General features: G+C 36.9%; 2 protein-coding genes across 3 annotated transcripts; one reads left to right on the top strand and one right to left on the bottom strand.

Moving 5' to 3' along the window:
- The first annotated feature begins 616 nt into the window (after window positions 1-616).
- Window positions 617-12,140, top strand: LOC107668075 (glutaminase liver isoform, mitochondrial-like). The gene is made up of 18 exons (XM_016459845.1): window positions 617-944; window positions 1,095-1,185; window positions 3,977-4,098; window positions 4,606-4,735; window positions 4,836-4,915; window positions 5,891-6,054; window positions 6,472-6,530; window positions 8,419-8,451; window positions 8,549-8,607; window positions 8,739-8,805; window positions 8,903-8,953; window positions 9,065-9,241; window positions 9,413-9,544; window positions 9,635-9,727; window positions 9,813-9,874; window positions 9,967-10,043; window positions 10,528-10,591; window positions 10,669-12,140. Exons 1-18 carry the CDS (start codon window positions 751-753, stop codon window positions 10,856-10,858), a joined length of 1,845 nt encoding a protein of 614 aa, XP_016315331.1. The 5' UTR covers window positions 617-750; the 3' UTR covers window positions 10,859-12,140.
- On the bottom strand, window positions 11,762-15,967 carry LOC107668079 (SPRY domain-containing protein 4-like). Of its 2 annotated transcripts, none has more exons than XM_016459848.1 (2): window positions 15,794-15,967; window positions 11,762-12,987 (listed from the first exon to the last, which is right to left on the bottom strand). In XM_016459848.1, the coding sequence occupies exons 1-2, from the start codon at window positions 15,921-15,923 to the stop codon at window positions 12,449-12,451; spliced, it is 669 nt and encodes a 222-aa protein (XP_016315334.1). In that variant the 5' UTR covers window positions 15,924-15,967; the 3' UTR covers window positions 11,762-12,448. The 2 variants fall into 2 exon arrangements, with proteins under 2 accessions (XP_016315334.1, XP_016315333.1); XM_016459847.1 differs by lacking the exon at window positions 15,794-15,967 and adding an exon at window positions 14,716-14,889 and having other exon boundaries at window positions 12,108-12,987.
- Window positions 15,968-17,115: the final 1,148 nt, after the last annotated feature.

Below are 17,115 nucleotides of genomic sequence, written 5' to 3'. Positions count from 1 at the left end.
TAAGACGTAAAAAGTGTAGTACCTATATTTACATTTATAGTTATATACCTATATTTATTTGTAATTACACATTTATATAAATTGCTGCAAGTTAATTCAATATATCCCATTTTTTTCCAGTTATGTGATCACGTGTATTTTACTCTTTGGATAGCCCAATGAAAAGCTTTCCAATTTTTTGTTTTCATTGATGTTTTATTTTTTACTCTTTTAGACCCTTCAAGCTCAAAAGTACATTTTGGTCACAAATTTTACTGGTGGGATTAAATGGGCAATTTTTTTCATTTATTTTTACTCTTTATATAGACCCTTCAAGCTCAAAAGTAAATTTTGGTCACAAATGTTACTGGTGGGATTTAATGGGCAATTATTATGTCTGCTTTTGTGTCATAAACTTTTAAGCAGCAAACGGCCCAAGCTCAGTAAATCTGCCCTAAGTTGCATAGTTAGTTACTACTATTGAGCCATATAGCCTACGTCTGTTCTGGGATCCACCAATTATCCCTCTCCTTTTTTCTCTCACCATCACGCCCCTAACATCCGCCAGGGGGCGTGTCCTCACCCGCCTATGATTCCTCGGTTACCGGCCAAATTTTGTCAACAGAAGTCACTCCCATGCCTCGTGGGACGATCAGGCACACTCAATAGAAAGGACGCGATTCATAAGCATAAGACCCGCGCTGCTTATTCGCACTGGTTTAGAGCTCTTATAGGTCGCTGATTTAGAAATACAAACTTTGGGCATTGATTATGCATTGTGTTAAGACCCTACGGGCGTCCAGAGCTGGTATTTTGCTCATTTGGAACGCTGGAAAATGGGAGAGAGTTGCGGGAAATTTGGACAGAAGACACTCACCTGCTCGGCTGCTGCACACGAGCGCATCTCCAGGCCAGCATCCGCGCCATCAGCACGTGATCACAGAGACGGACGCCGCGACGTACAGGTAAATCCTCAGTGAGGCGGTACCTGCTGGATGCGTTGCCATAGATATTATATAAAGGGCTTTTAAAATTTGATTATAGAGGGGCTAATATCTTTCTAAAATGAAATGTGTTGGGTAAAACATGTTTTCTGTATTGTTTTGTGTTTTAAGAAGTAATAAGGTGGTTGCTGGGTTGGAGGACCTGTTGTTCTACACTATCACTCAGGGAGAAGAGAAAATCTCAGTGGCGCGTTTCCTGGCTGTGAGTTGCACTAATAGTCACAGAGTGCTGATGCCATTGTGCATGTGTGTGTGATTTAGTCCGCATGTACTGTACTGAGAGAGAAAGGGAATAAAATACATGCTGTAAACATCATGTACCTGCATTCTTTCCATTTAGTATTATTAAAAAATATTAGACACTTCTATTTTTACACAAGTTATAGTCATAAATCTTTGGTGTTATATAATGGTACTATAAATAGGCTTCATGTGTGGGCCAAGTTGCTTGCTCCATTAAAGTCCATAATAAATGTACCTATTCCTAAACATGTGGATCCATATTTGGATGTTTGAGTTTATATTACAGGGAGCAATACTTAAAATTATGGACTGTTTTAATCAAGGTAACACATTAATCTCTGTATTTCCAGACATAGTACTGCACCTTCAGTGTGTATGTGTACTTCAGTACACATACCACCCAGAAATATACACCCATTAAAGTGTTAAGAAGTGTATTGCTATAATTTATGTGCATGGGGTTGTTTTGTCTATATATGATGGTCATCTCCACCATAGCTGCCATTTAACAGCTGAAATGCTATATATCATTGACTGAAGAAAACATGTTCCTACCAAATGATTGATGGTGAACTCTTTCATTTGACTAATGTAAACACTGTTGCACTGTACTATAAGAACTTTGTCACAATCATTGCAAATATATAAGGGACACATCATAATTCTCTGCATTTCCTTTTTTTAATATACTAACCGCTATATAGTATATCACAGTGCAATTGCGCTTAATTTCAGTTTGTGATGAAGTAAACATAAAATTAAAATTGACTCTATTTACTGTTTTAATACATGTTTCTGGTCTTATTGCTAATATTCCATCCATGTTATTCCAAAAAAGCTTGTCTTACTCTGTTTAAAGGGGTCCTATTATGCTCTTTTACAAAGTCTTGATTTTGTTTTGGGGGTGTACTAGAACATGCTCTCATGCTTGGTGGTTCGAAAAACGCATTATTTTTCACATAATTTACATTATTAAAATACCTTTCTCCCCAGCCTGGCACAAACGGCTCGATTAGTTCCGGCTTTGATGAAGGTCCGCCTTCCGAAAAACAAAATGTGTTGTGATTGGTTAGCTGTCCCAGTGTGTTGTGATTGGCGAACAGCTTAGACGGTGTTTCAGTACTGCCACGCCCCTTGCTCCGTCTTTCAACAAAAGCTTTTTGGCGAATCCGGCACTGTACTCCCTCGAGTTGTGGAAGCTGTCTTCAGTAAAATGCGCAGCACACAATAGCAAATTGGGGTTATAATGCTCAGGAACAGAGTTAAAAAATAAATTGCAACCACTGTTTCCTGACATCATCTGCTTTCGGAAGCCCAAACAAAGACGTTTGGGCACAGAGGTGAAAAAAAACAGCGTACACTGGATGAGAAGCGCAGCGTCGCGTCGCGCCATGTCTTTAAAATTAAAATACATTATTTTCTATGAGTGTAGGCACACCGGCAGCGCCGTTCGGCGTCTGTCCGCGGCGCCCAGCTACGTCGTGTTATACTTGTAAGAATTGTTCTAGACATGCCGAAAATTTGACACTACAGCACAGCAGCTCTTCTTCTTCGTTTTCTCTGATGCACTAACTCTGCAGCAGCACTTCTTCTTCATCGTCTCGTCTGATGCACTCACTCAACCAAGCGTTCTAACCACAACCTCGCCCCTCCCCACCCCCCAACCATTCGAATTTCTGTAGGCGGGAATTATTTTTAATGATATTCGAATGAGCCACTTTGTGATATCACAAAGGCCGGAAACCAACGCTGTAGTCCAAACGAGCGGTTCGTTGTAGTTCTTGAAAAGGGATTTTTAAAAAACGAAATATCTCCTTTTGGAGTGGACTTTGAGATTTGTAACTTTCTAGATCTTTTTTATGCCCAAACATACACACTACACACTGACTAAAATTAAAAAAGTGAAAAAGCATAATAGGACCCCTTTAATAATATTCTGTTTGACTCGCAAGTATGCTACTGTTCAAAAGTTTGGGGTCAGAGAAATATTTTTAAATGTATTTGAAAGAAGTCTCTTATGTTATGAAATATTTCACTGATCACAGAGACGGACGCCGCGACGTACAGGTAAATCCTCAGAGAGGCGTTACCTGCTGGATGCGTTGCCATAGATATTAAAAGGGCTTTTAAAATTTGATTATAGAGGGGCTAATATCTTTCTAAAATGAAATGTGTTGGGTAAAACATGTTTTCTGTATTGTTTTGTGTTTTAAGAAGTAATAAGGTGGTTATTTAAAAATATTTTTAAATGTATTTGAAAGAAGACTCTTATGTTATGAAATATTTTTTTAATTCTAAATACGTTTTTTTATTGTAATATATTTTAAAGTGTAATTTCTTCCTGTGATGGTAAAGCTGAATTTTCAGCAGTCATTACTTCAGTCTTCAGTGTCACATGATCCTTCAGAAATCATTCTATGATGATTTGATATTCACGAAACATTTCTCAATATTATCAATGTTGAAAACAGTTTTTGAAAAATTTGATGCATATTATTAAAGTAGTATTTCTGTCAAAAAAAATATACTGACTCCAAATTTTTGAGCAGCAGTGTAAATCAACTTAAAATGGGTGTTTCATGTTGATGTTAAAGGTCTCCATATCACTTTTATTATGTTATAGCATCCTGAACTAGTAGTTCTTCTCTAAATTTGTGCTTAAAATCAAGCAATAATTATTCACTGAACAATTTAATAATTCAGTATTTGAAATATGAATAATATTGCAATTGTGTTCTTGTTTTTCTTAGGCACTCAAAAGCACAGGCTTGCTGACCTCTGACCCCCGGTTGAGAGAGTGCATGCGGCAGATCCACCAGGCTATCCAAGAGTCTGTTGGAACGGCAATGATGGACCAGGAACTGTTCAGAAAGTGAGTAGAAAATTGACTCAGCAATGCAAAGCATAAGAGTATGTGTGTGTGCGTGTTTTCGTGACATGCCGTGGCATCACTTATAGTTTATGACCTGCAGGTGTTATGCTATATGCACACACTCATGCCCCTTACAGGTGAATGATATCTCAATGTTCTTGGAAGTCTGGAAATACAAGCAGTCAGTTCTTCATGCACACACATCATCACATTTACAAATTTATGACCTGACTTTCTGTTCTCCAGCAGGGGTAAATACAACTAGCCACCTGTTGTGTTTGTATGTGCGTGTACATGCGTTCTGCTGGAGCGTGTGTGAAGCTAAGCCATGTTAAGCAGCGATAACGTGTTTGTTACTCCTGTGAGACACCGCTTAAGTTGCTTTTGAACCAGCTCAGTCGGTGTTAATAAACATGGATCAAATCTCATTCTTAGCACATTACAGATCACAGGTGGCTGTTAAGTCACAGTTGTGTCACATGGGCATATGTGTGTTTCTGTTTCTAGATGTGTTGGCAGTAACATAGTCCTCCTGACTCAAGCTTTCCAAAGGAAGTTCATCATTCCAGACTTTGAGTCCTTTACCTCCCTTATAAACCATCTGTATTATAATGCACAGGCTCAGAAAGGAGGGAAAGTAAGACATTGATTTTCCTTATCGCTGTTTCTGAATCACCTTTACAAACATATTTATCAACCTCTCATCTCTATATTTGTCTATGCGTATGTTTGCGCAGGTTGCAAACTACATCCCTCAGTTAGCTAAGTTCAGTCCGGACCTGTGGGGAGCTTCTCTGTGCACAGTGGATGGTCAGAGGTAAAATATACTTTTTGAGAAAAGGGTCCAGACCAGAATAAATTTTTTGGTCCACCTGTACAAACAATGTACAATTGTGGGTGAAATATGTAACATATAAAATATAATGTAATATTTAATGATATAAAAATGTCTGTTTCTTTTTAATTCATCAAAAAAAACATCATTATGAGAATATAAAAATTCCACAAAAATATTAAGCAGCACATTTTATTTGAGCACCAAATTAGCATATTAGAATGAATGAAGACTGGAGTAATGGCTTTTTAAAATCTCTTATTATTTATATTAGATATAAATTATCTTATTAAATAATTGTATATATCATATTAATTATATGTAAATACATGTAAATATTTTCAAAATATATACTGTATTTGTGTCTTTATATATACATAATAAATATACACAGTACACACACATATATTATACAAACAAAAGCTTTTATTTTGGATGCGATTAATTGTGATTAATCGTTGCCCAGCACTAAATATTTCACAATATTACTGTTTTACTGTATTTTTGATCAAATAAATGCAGTCTTGGTGAGCATAAGAGCCTTCTTTCAAAAATCTTTCAAAATCTTACCAACCACAAACTTGTGAACGGCAATGTATTAAATCAATATTTTACAGTATTGTTCTTATTATAAATATTTTTTAAATATCATGCAGTTATTTTAATGATTTTTTTCTCTCAACAGCAATAGAATTATTTTTTTCCTTTGCATTTTTAAAGAGCACAGGTCATTGGTTGTGATGTATTCAAGCCTTTGACAGTCAAATCACAGACATCACTTTCATCATATTAACATATTATATTATATTATATAGTTCAAAAGTAAAGTTTTATTAATCTGCCTAACCCAAAATTTCACTCACATATGATGCTTTCTGATTTTTATTGACTTTGTTTTCTTGCCCTTTCCCCTCTCACTCACTGTATCTTAAATTTGATCTCTTCCTCTTTACATAGGCATGCTATAGGAGACACAGATATGCCATTCTGTCTGCAGTCATGTGTGAAGCCACTGGAGTATGCGCTGGCTGTGCACGAGACTGGCACTGAACTTGTGCACAAATATGTGGGGAAAGAACCAAGTGGCCTCAAATTCAACAAACTCTATTTAGATGAAGAAGGTGAGAATCCATCACAATCTGTTTTATTTCTCTTGTTGATGCTGTCACTCAAAGAAACGGCCATATAAAGTGGTCTCAAATACTATTTGGACACTTAAAATGACACATCCGTATACTTGTGTTTTATAATCTTTCTCTTGTTTGCCCTGGACAGAACTCCAGAGGTTCAAACCAATGGCATGACTCTAAATTAGTGATATATCACAGGCTCATTGCGTTCTATTGCAACATAAAGTCTGGGTATAAGAGGAAGCTGTAAAACAGTTGTCAGTTATCAGATGCCCTTTCAGTATGAACCTTATCAATGGATTTCCTCACCTCTGAGGAACATTGCATCTGCAGTCCTTACAGAATCTGACAGCATGATGCCCCTTTGACACTTAGTTTTGACAATTTGTAAACTTTTTTGTTTCCCAGATAAACCCCATAATCCCATGGTAAATGCAGGAGCCATTGTAATTAGCTCTCTCCTAAAGGTAAGAATATGTAAGCCATGACACATACATTTTATTTTTATTTTATTTTATTTGAATAGCTACTTTAAATTCAGCAGCACTGATGTGTTGCATTGATATCAGAAATTATAGCTGTGATAGACAAACTACTTTTAATTGGACAAAATTATATTTCTGCCCTTTCCTTTTGACCTGGTTTTAAATAGCTGACAAGGTGTGTGTTTGTGTGTAATGAGGGGAGTGGGTGGTCCTTTTAGAAATTACATAATAAGAGCAGCTAGTGGTCAAGAGGTGTGTCTAAACAGCCAATCAGAAGATGTGCTGAGAAATACGCCTTTAAGCATGTTTAAATAGGGTCAGATTTTCTACAAGTTCAGAATAACCTGCAGGTCTATGACTGCAATGGAAGTTTAAAAGATTTCCATGGTTTAAATGAACTGATATAAAAACAATACCTAATTACATGTATAATTATGGGACTCTCCACTTTTATTTCAAGTTCAAAAGTGTAAAATTTCTAGTTTGACCTATGCCCTTAAATATGTTACACAACATAGTGAGCACAGACACACAGGAGTACTTTTTAAGACGAAGACATCTCGCAGCTGTGATCGCATTGTGCTGACCTTTGCACATGGGACTCCCTTGTGGACCTCGTGGAACTGGTCACCTTAACGTCACAGTACATATGAAACTCAATATGTGGGGAACTTTGTCCCTAATACCAGTTAGGGACTAGCAGTTCATGTTGAATCATTTGGCTTTATAGTTGTCCTTCTGTACTGTCATGTTCACTACAACTGTGCAATGAAAAGCATGTACGATCATGATCATGGCCACATTTGCACAATTTTTTATTTTTTTTTTTAAATAAGATTTACTCTCCTTTAATATTCTATATGGTTTCCCATGCATAACGCATATTCAATGAACTCATAACCTTTTATAGATTTTAATGCATTTTTATAGGATAAGACAGTTATGATCTCATATCATATACCACCCTTTTCTGTGCTGTCCATTACTGCACACGTTTGTGCACAAGTGTCTACATACTGCACTGTATTACTGTTTGCAGAGGAATCTTTGGATTAGTCCCAAAGTAAACTGTGTCACTGGAATCACTGTTAGCTATTTTTTGCTTGCCAACAGAAGCTAATTTTATTTATATGCAGTTAATTTATAGTACATTGACTAAATTACAGTGGACGTTGTGAATGCTGAATGTGTTTCACATCTGACTCTTTCCTTCTGGACTGTCTGTAGATTTGTTCAGTTTGTTTAGGATTGGCATCAGCCATGGGTTAGCCCTCAGAAATTTTTAATGGGTTTTTGACATTTTTTGAATAAAGCCACTATAGACAAACTACATATAACACAAGGATGTAAGTTTAAATGCTTGATAAATTACAAAACCTGTGTATACCTTATGAAGTAACTTGTTAGCAATGTACAATTTAAAGCAATCAATAGTTTCAAAATTCACATTTGAGGTATAACTGTGTGAAATGTATATTGTTAAACAGTATCTGAAATCCTTTTAAGTAATTTTAAAAACAGACCTTTATTTACTCTTAAACCAGTGAATTTGCCTTTCGGATGAATTAGCCTTCCAGGTTAGCCTTCTTTTCCTGCATTTAGTTTCTTAACACACTTTTAAATAGTGCACTTTGTAACCATATCAAATTAAAAGTTTTACTTTAAAGTTTTAAATCATGTTTTACTAATCTATTGACTGTTGGCTAATAGAAATTACATTGAAATCTATTTTAATTTACCATTATTTTTTTTTACTTTTAATTAGAAATTAAGTGTCTGAAAACATGTCATTTCAGTTCAGTTTTAAAACTATGCTAAAGTGTACTTCTGTCATCTTCTCTCACTTTCTCCTTTTTTGTCTCTATTACAGCCTGGTTCCAACAAGGCAGAGAAGTTTGACTTTGTGAGTAGTACATTGCAACATCTCCACCATATGAACTAACCCAGGTGTTTGCTGTTATCTTGCTTCTTATAAATAATGATTTCTGTTTGTGTGTCAGATGATGGATTATCTGAAGAGAATGGCTGGCAGAGAATATGTTGGGTTCAGTAATGCCACGTACGTTTTAAATACAACCTCATTATTTCTACCAAATTACCCTCTCTTAGAGGTGAACCTACAGTTTGTTATCTAATATGTACTGGTGATAACATATTCTGGTGATAACAAGTGTCTGGTGATATTTAAAGTTTCCAGTCAGAGAAAGAGACCGGTGACAGGAACTATGCGATTGGCTATTATCTCAAAGAGAAAAGAGTGAGTCTCTCTTTGGTCACTGTCATTTTCATAAGCATATTGACAGGATATTTATTGCTTTATCACCTGCTACTCTGCATTTTTTTTTCCCCTGTAGTGTTTTCCCAGTGGAGTTGACATGATGGCAGCCCTTGACTTCTACTTTCAGGTAAATCAGCTGTCATTCTGACACATAATTGTCTTTAATAATGGTACTTGCTATTATTGCTCATACTAAATCACTAAAATTTTCTCTTTAATGTCTTTCTTTCCTTTCCAGCTGTGTTCTATTGAGGTGACATGTGAGTCTGGTAGCGTCATGGCAGCCACATTAGCTAATGGAGGGATCTGTCCAATCACAGGCGAGTGTGTGCTCAGTGCCGAGGCAGTCCGCAACACTCTCAGTCTCATGCACTCGTGTGGCATGTACGACTTTTCCGGCCAGTTTGCCTTTCACGTGAGTCACACACACACAGCCGACTGATTGCTTGCTGAATTCCCCAGTGTGATGTAGTACACAGACACAGTGGACTTTACAGCTAGATGAAACTATTTCAGTCATTTGCTTTAAACCTCAGCTAATTGCTTAAATAAAATCAGTGTTATTGTTTGTGTTTCCCTTCCTCAGGTGGGTTTGCCTGCTAAATCTGGGGTGTCTGGTGCCGTGCTGCTCGTGGTTCCTAATATCATGGGGGTGATGTGCTGGTCTCCAGCTCTTGACCGTGTTGGCAATAGCATCCGAGGCATTCACTTCTGCCAGGTACTTTTTCATGAGCTTTGCTTTTGTCTCTCTCTTTCTGTTTGTTTATTTTTTCTGTGAGACCGTTAACTGAATTTGCTTGTCTTTTAGGAGCTAGTCTCCCTCTTTAACTTCCACAACTATGACAATCTGAGACACTTTGCAAAAAAGTTAGACCCTCGCAGACAGACAGGCCACGAGAGGGTGAGACCACACACTGCTAACAAATTAAAGCTAAAAGCTAGAAGCTAGCTCAGAGTTGTGATCAATCATTATATTTATATTACAGAACAAGTCTGTGGTGGATCTGATGTTTGCTGCTTATAGTGGTGATGTTTCAGCTCTCAGGAGGTAAAATTGTCTTTCTTTTATTGCAAATAAAAATACAAAGATTTTCATGAGAGTGGTCATGAGCAACAATAAGATATTAATTTGTTTCACAGAATCGCTCTGTCTGCGGTTAATATGGAATTGACTGACTATGACACCCGTACCTCCCTACATGTGGCCTCAGCAGAAGGTAATAAGGCCATTTTGGGATTTTTTTGGTGTATTTACACTATTGTTCAAACGTTTAGGGTCAGAAATTAATACTTTTATTTAGCAAGGATGTATTAAAGTGTTCAAAAGTGACAGTAAAGACATTTATAATGTTACACAAGATTTCTATTTTAATTAAATGCTGTTCTTTTGACCTTTTTATTCACTGAAAAATCCTGAAAAAAACAAACAAAAATATTTCAACAGATTCCACAAAAATGGCACAGTTGTCTGTAACTTGATGATAAGACATGCTTCTTGAGCAGCAAATCGGCATTAGAATGATTTCTGAAGGATCATGTGAAACTGAGAACTGGATTAATGGCTTTTGAAAATGTAGCTTTGCCATCACAGGAATACATTATATTTTAAAAAATATTTTAAATTATAATGTATCACAATATTCCACTTTTGGATGAAAATTAACAAGTCATTTATTCATTTATCTAAAATTCTGATTTTAGGGCACTTGGATGCAGTCAAGTTTTTAACACATACGTGCAAAGTCAACCCATATGCAAAGGACAGGTATGGCAGAACTCCCCACTCTTGCACTTTTTCTGCTCTGTTTTTGTCTCCTTTATTAAAATGCATCTGTTTTTCAGATGGGGGAACACACCTCTCGATGACGCTATGCAGTTTGGGCACAGCACCGTGGTCAAGGCACTACAAGAGTACCAGAGCATTTACACACACACACTAATGCCCGAGGAGCTCAGCACAGACACGTGTCCCGATTCCACCATGGACGCAGATGAACTGAAGAGCATGGAGACTCTGGAGGGTTTAGTATGAGCGAGAACTACCATGAACATTCCAAACTTCGGCCTCTCATGACTTCAGGGAAGCATGTGGGTGTGAGATTTATGACAAAGCCCGTGTAAGGACATGCTGAGCAGGTGTGCGCAGGTGTTGCCGAGATGCCGAGTGCGTCAAACCCAAAGCTCTGCTATATGTAGACCTCAGCTAGCTTCTGTTGATGGTTTAAGATGGTCATTACTGTAGTCTCTCAAACCTCCATTCAATCTACTGTGGGATTATGAAACTACTTCCAGGTCATTTCTGGTACAGGTCCTCAAGGACAGTTTGGTTTGTGCTTGGACCAATTTAGAAATGCAGAAGCTTCCTTTCCCTTCACATTTATCACAGCAGAAGGATTTTTATATTAAAACACATCCTTAACTGGAAGGTTGGCCAGTAACTAGGAGCTGGATTCTCAAAACTTCCTTCAGATTAAAATTCTTCTTAACTACTATTTATACTAGCAAACTAGTATACAACCATCAAATATAAAAGGCTGGCATTTTAAGAAATGTTGCTCTTGAAGATGTTCTTAAGAAAATATTTGAGAACTTCTTAAGAACTATTCAAGAAATCACTCATACCATCTTTTAAACCTATTGGAATCCATCCTAAGCACTTTCTTGGCTTCTTTCATAGGAAGATTTTCGTGAATCTGCCTTTAGCTTACTAAGTACAAAGTACAACTAAATTTAGCAGGCTATCTATCAAGAAAGGCATGCATGCACATTAAAAAAGTAGTTTATTTATGAGAGAACCATACTGGAAATGTCATTACCTCATATTACCTTTAGGAGGTTAGCAAGCCAGTATAATGTGAACTTTGGCCCATTTGTCCGTATGGCAAAGCTTTCCATGTCATTTAGGTTATTAATAATCTTTGGCTTAACATTATGAGCACGTATTTGTATATTTGTACTATTTTTAACGTTTGAATTTCTTAAGCCTGTTTATAAACTTTTTTTTTGTAAGGCATTATATAATTTAAAATACATTATTTTAATGTAGGGCACAAAAGCTTTAACTGAACCTGCTTGGGAAGCATCTGGTGCGTATTTTACCAGAAATGAATGTATTTAAAACTTGGTACGTGGACACACTTTATTGCTGGATACAAAACTGTAAGTTTTGAGAAAAAAAAAAAGAAAGTTCATATAGTTAAAGGAGTGTATTTGTTCCATATGAAAGTGAAAAAGTGTAAGATGGACAGAATGACATGAAACGAGACAAGAAAAAATGAATGTATAAACTGTAAATAAAGAATATCACTGGTGAAGAATGTCTTTTTATTGAAAAACACCTCTGAACACTGTACTTGGGCACCGATGCAAAATGAGAAATGACTTTTAAGCGTATCAAGTATTTATGTGCATATATCGATACATTAGTTCATCTGCATATCTCAAATAGTACACTGTGATGATGTTTCACCAGCTGAACAGACAACTATTGCTCAAATCTGGTTTAATGGCAGTAAAAAACAGCCATGTTCCCACTGACTTCCTTAGTCTTTTTATAAGGCCCCTACTTCTTCTCTATCCATTAAGAGGCATGTAGCATCCATGTGTGAATGAACAAGAGTCACTAAAGTCCTGGTGGGATCTCCAGTCCAGAGTGTGTGAGCAACTCCCCGTCCCAGAGTGCAAACGCAGGACTGATGGGCGAGCGGAACTGTGTTTTTATCGTGTACACCACTTCAGCTTTCTGGATGTCCACCAGACTGAGCCATCCAGCCTCGTAGTCCAGCAAGAGCCCGACCCGATCGGGTTTCCCCACCAGCGGCACCGGGAACTGCTTGCCAGTGGTCATAGCAAACCATTTCCTCTGGACAAACGCGAACACCCAGGAACTGGAATTGGTGCCCACGCATTCGTCACGTGATGTCAACACCTCGGCCACGCCCACCCGGAATTCATGGGACTTTTTAACCATCACCTCCCAGTAGTGCCGTCCAGAGTCAATGTGGGTGTCAGCGAGAACCACAGCCCAGTCCCGGAATCGGAGAGGGGTGTCCTGCACGAGAGTGGGGTCCACACCAAGCATTCGATAGATCACACCAGTGTCCTTCTTAAAAAGGTCCAGGCTGCTGTGGGCTGTCCGCTCATCAAGCTTAAACTGCAAATCTGTTATAAATAAATAATCATTCAAATGGTGGTTATTATATTGCTCAACTATTTCTGGTTTACCAAAATTTTCACAAAACATTTTGGAAAAATATTATAACACGAGTTAACCAGTGTTTTGTGCACTAATAAAATAATGGTAACACTTTACAATACGTTTTTTTTTTCATTTCATTAAATTTTAGTTAGCTACATTAGTAAACGTGAATGAACAATGAACAATACTTCTAAAGCATTTGTTAATATTAGTTCATGTTAACACATTTTTTAAATCAAAAGCTGTATGTGTTAACATTAGTTAATGAACTATGAACTAGAATTGTATTTTAAGTTTAATCAACAATTGATTTTAAAAAAATCTGAATCAGAAACAGCTTTATCATCAAGTGTGCTTGCATACACAAGCAATTTGGTAATTGCTTATTGTTTATTATAAATTATTATAAATAATATTTTACTCGTTTGTTAATGTTAGCTAATGCATTGACGAATGGGACCATATGGTAAATTGTTTCCAAAATAATAAACCATGCAATTTTCATTTATTTTTACTGATACCACTGTAATTCCATGGTTTTCTTAATACCAAGTTAAATAAATATGCTAATTATTCACTATCATTTTAGAAACCTACCTGTAAAGCTACAGTACTGTTAAAGGTTTTAGACACTTGTCTTTATCAATTAACTTCTATTAACTAAATTAAATCAACATTTGGTGTGATCATCCTTTGCGTTTAAAGCAGCTTTTCCCCTATAGGTGCACTTGAGCATATTTTTTCAGGTAGCTTTGCAGGTAGGTCTCTTGAAGCATCTTGGAGACGTTGCCACAGTTCTTCTGGATTTAGTCTGTCTCAGTTTGTTCTGTTTCTTCATGTCATTCCAGACAGACTGGATGATGATCAGATCAGATCTCTGTGTGGAGCACTGGCTGTTGTCAACATCTCACTGGATTATTACAATTAATGGCAAAATAAATGTTTGGGAATGTAAACTGATACTTCCTACAGACACACCACAGCAAAAGATAGAATAACTGATTAAATAATGTATTAATTTAAAGTGGTCAGTAGTCTATTGGCTGGTTTTAGGAGGGATGGGACTTCAGGTATTACAACTCATAGCTATAATGGTAGTACTTGTTGTAAATGTTTTAAAAATTCCAGAAATATTCTGAAAGTTTATAACTATATGAAGGAGATACCATATTAATTAATAATCCCTACCACAATCAGAAATAGCAATAGCTGTATGTGATATTTCTCTGGTATCATGAAGAACTGTAATTTGGACACGGATAAAAGAAAACCAGTGACTCTCTTAAGTATTGATGTGAGAGAACAATGTTCCCGTTGGCAATTTATCGAGACCACGAAGATGATGATGATGATGATGATGATGATGATGATGTGGCAGTATCGCACCGAGGTAACAGGGACATTTGCACTGTTATTTACACTGACCTGCGCTAATATCACGAGCCTTTATTCTTAGCTTGTGCCAATCTACTGGCATATCAGCTGAGACACGCGACTCTATCGCATGTTGTGTTTTGAAATGTTTTGCATTTCACATTATTGAGATTCCGTACAACATCAGGTGACAATAATTAATAAAAAAGGAGATTTTTAGCGTGAAATTATAGCCTGAAATATTATCTCAATTCCTCTGACCTCCCGGTTTGACTGGAGTCAACAGTGAGGTGCGTGGAAAGCATGCGTTTACTCACGGTTTCCTGCACTGGCACTAATATACCATCTCCGAGCTGTGAGAGTTTTTCCACGGCCGTGACCGAGTACGGACCCTAGAGATCTGCCTGTTAAACGGCAAAAGAGTGACATGCCCGAGGACATCGCCATGTTATCCCATTTGTAGTGGGTTTTGCTTCAGTTTCTCTCGCAAGGTTGCGCTGTCCAAATGCTTGCGCGCTGCTGCCCCCTACTGTAAATACAAAACGCTGCGCACATGTATGACAAGGTTGTGTACATGAAAAATTGGGAGAAAATGACTCATTTGAATTTGTTTTATTATCAAGAGTTTGGCAGTCAGACATACATAATGCAGTCAAAATCATCAGTGTAATTTGAACTCTTTATTTAATATTCACTAATAAAAGTATATGGATGGATTATCAAAAGGGTGATTCAATAGAAAATGTGTTGTGTGTTAAATGTCTAAACACAATAAATAAAATGAAAAGTAATATAAGAACATACCTGTAATTAATTAGCTTTTAATGATTATTGTTCTGTTTGGCACTAAAAACAATCCATATAATTCAGTGTGATGATGCTGATAAATAACTATTTACTACCAAACAGCAATAATACGATGGCAAATATTAAAATAAATACACTGAAAACAAAAACACACTATCTGTATGGTTTAACTTTCCCCATTTCTTGTTAATACATTTTAAAAACGTTTAAATATAAGAACCAGCAAACACTACTAATACTGTCTCATTTGAGTGTCTCACAGGTTTCAAAGTCACCCACAGAATTACTGTCACTATTTCATACAATTTATACAAAACAGAGGATGTCAACTTTATCATATGTTCATTCGGAGCCCTATGAGGAAGTTTTATGGCAGGGGTCACCAAACTCGATCCTTGAGGGCCAGTGTCCTGCAGATTTCAGCTCCAACTTGCCTCAACACACCTGCCTGGAAGTTTCAAGTATACATAAGAAGAAGAATAGCTTGTTAGCGTGAAATTATAGCCTGAAATATTATCTCAATTCCTCTGACCTCCCGGTTTGACTGGAGTCAACAGTGAGGTGCGTGGAAAGCATGCGTTTACTCACGGTTTCCTGCACTGGCACTAATATACCATCTCCGAGCTGTGAGAGTTTTTCCACGGCCGTGACCGAGTACGGACCCTAGAGATCTGCCTGTTAAACGGCAAAAGAGTGACATGCCCGAGGACATCGCCATGTTATCCCATTTGTAGTGGGTTTTGCTTCAGTTTCTCTCGCAAGGTTGCGCTGTCCAAATGCTTGCGCGCTGCTGCCCCCTACTGTAAATACAAAACGCTGCGCACATGTATGACAAGGTTGTGTACATGAAAAATTGGGAGAAAATGACTCATTTGAATTTGTTTTATTATCAAGAGTTTGGCAGTCAGACATACATAATGCAGTCAAAATCATCAGTGTAATTTGAACTCTTTATTTAATATTCACTAATAAAAGTATATGGATGGATTATCAAAAGGGTGATTCAATAGAAAATGTGTTGTGTGTTAAATGTCTAAACACAATAAATAAAATGAAAAGTAATATAAGAACATACCTGTAATTAATTAGCTTTTAATGATTATTGTTCTGTTTGGCACTAAAAACAATCCATATAATTCAGTGTGATGATGCTGATAAATAACTATTTACTACCAAACAGCAATAATACGATGGCAAATATTAAAATAAATACACTGAAAACAAAAACACACTATCTGTATGGTTTAACTTTCCCCATTTCTTGTTAATACATTTTAAAAACGTTTAAATATAAGAACCAGCAAACACTACTAATACTGTCTCATTTGAGTGTCTCACAGGTTTCAAAGTCACCCACAGAATTACTGTCACTATTTCATACAATTTATACAAAACAGAGGATGTCAACTTTATCATATGTTCATTCGGAGCCCTATGAGGAAGTTTTATGGCAGGGGTCACCAAACTCGATCCTTGAGGGCCAGTGTCCTGCAGATTTCAGCTCCAACTTGCCTCAACACACCTGCCTGGAAGTTTCAAGTATACATAAGAAGAAGAATAGCTTGTTCAGGTGTGTTTGATTAGGGTTGGAGCTAAACTCTGCAGGATACTGGCCCTCCAGGAACGAGTTTGGTGACCCCTGTTTTATGGCATGTTTATCGTACATGACAACTGTAATGAACAAATTATATGTGTTTTAGTGAATAAGCATGAGTATTAGTCGTTATTCCATTTGGGAGTGGGGAAAAAACAGAACAAATGCACCAAATCAAACTTGATTCGTGCAATTTGACTTTAGAGCTTCTGAAAAAAAGCACTGAGAATATTTGCCTTCTTTTCTGACTAAGAAGTAATTATCCTAAACCATCAAACAAAACCAACTACAACTACAAGATCTATTAGTCATCAAA

The sequence above is a fragment of the Sinocyclocheilus anshuiensis genome, unplaced genomic scaffold, assembly GCF_001515605.1.
Source record: "Sinocyclocheilus anshuiensis isolate Anshui unplaced genomic scaffold, SAMN03320099.WGS_v1.1 scaffold1024, whole genome shotgun sequence".
Classification (NCBI taxonomy): domain Eukaryota; kingdom Metazoa; phylum Chordata; class Actinopteri; order Cypriniformes; family Cyprinidae; genus Sinocyclocheilus; species Sinocyclocheilus anshuiensis.
The sequence above is the reverse complement of the archived record's forward strand: the minus strand, read 5'-3'. Positions and strand labels throughout refer to the sequence as shown.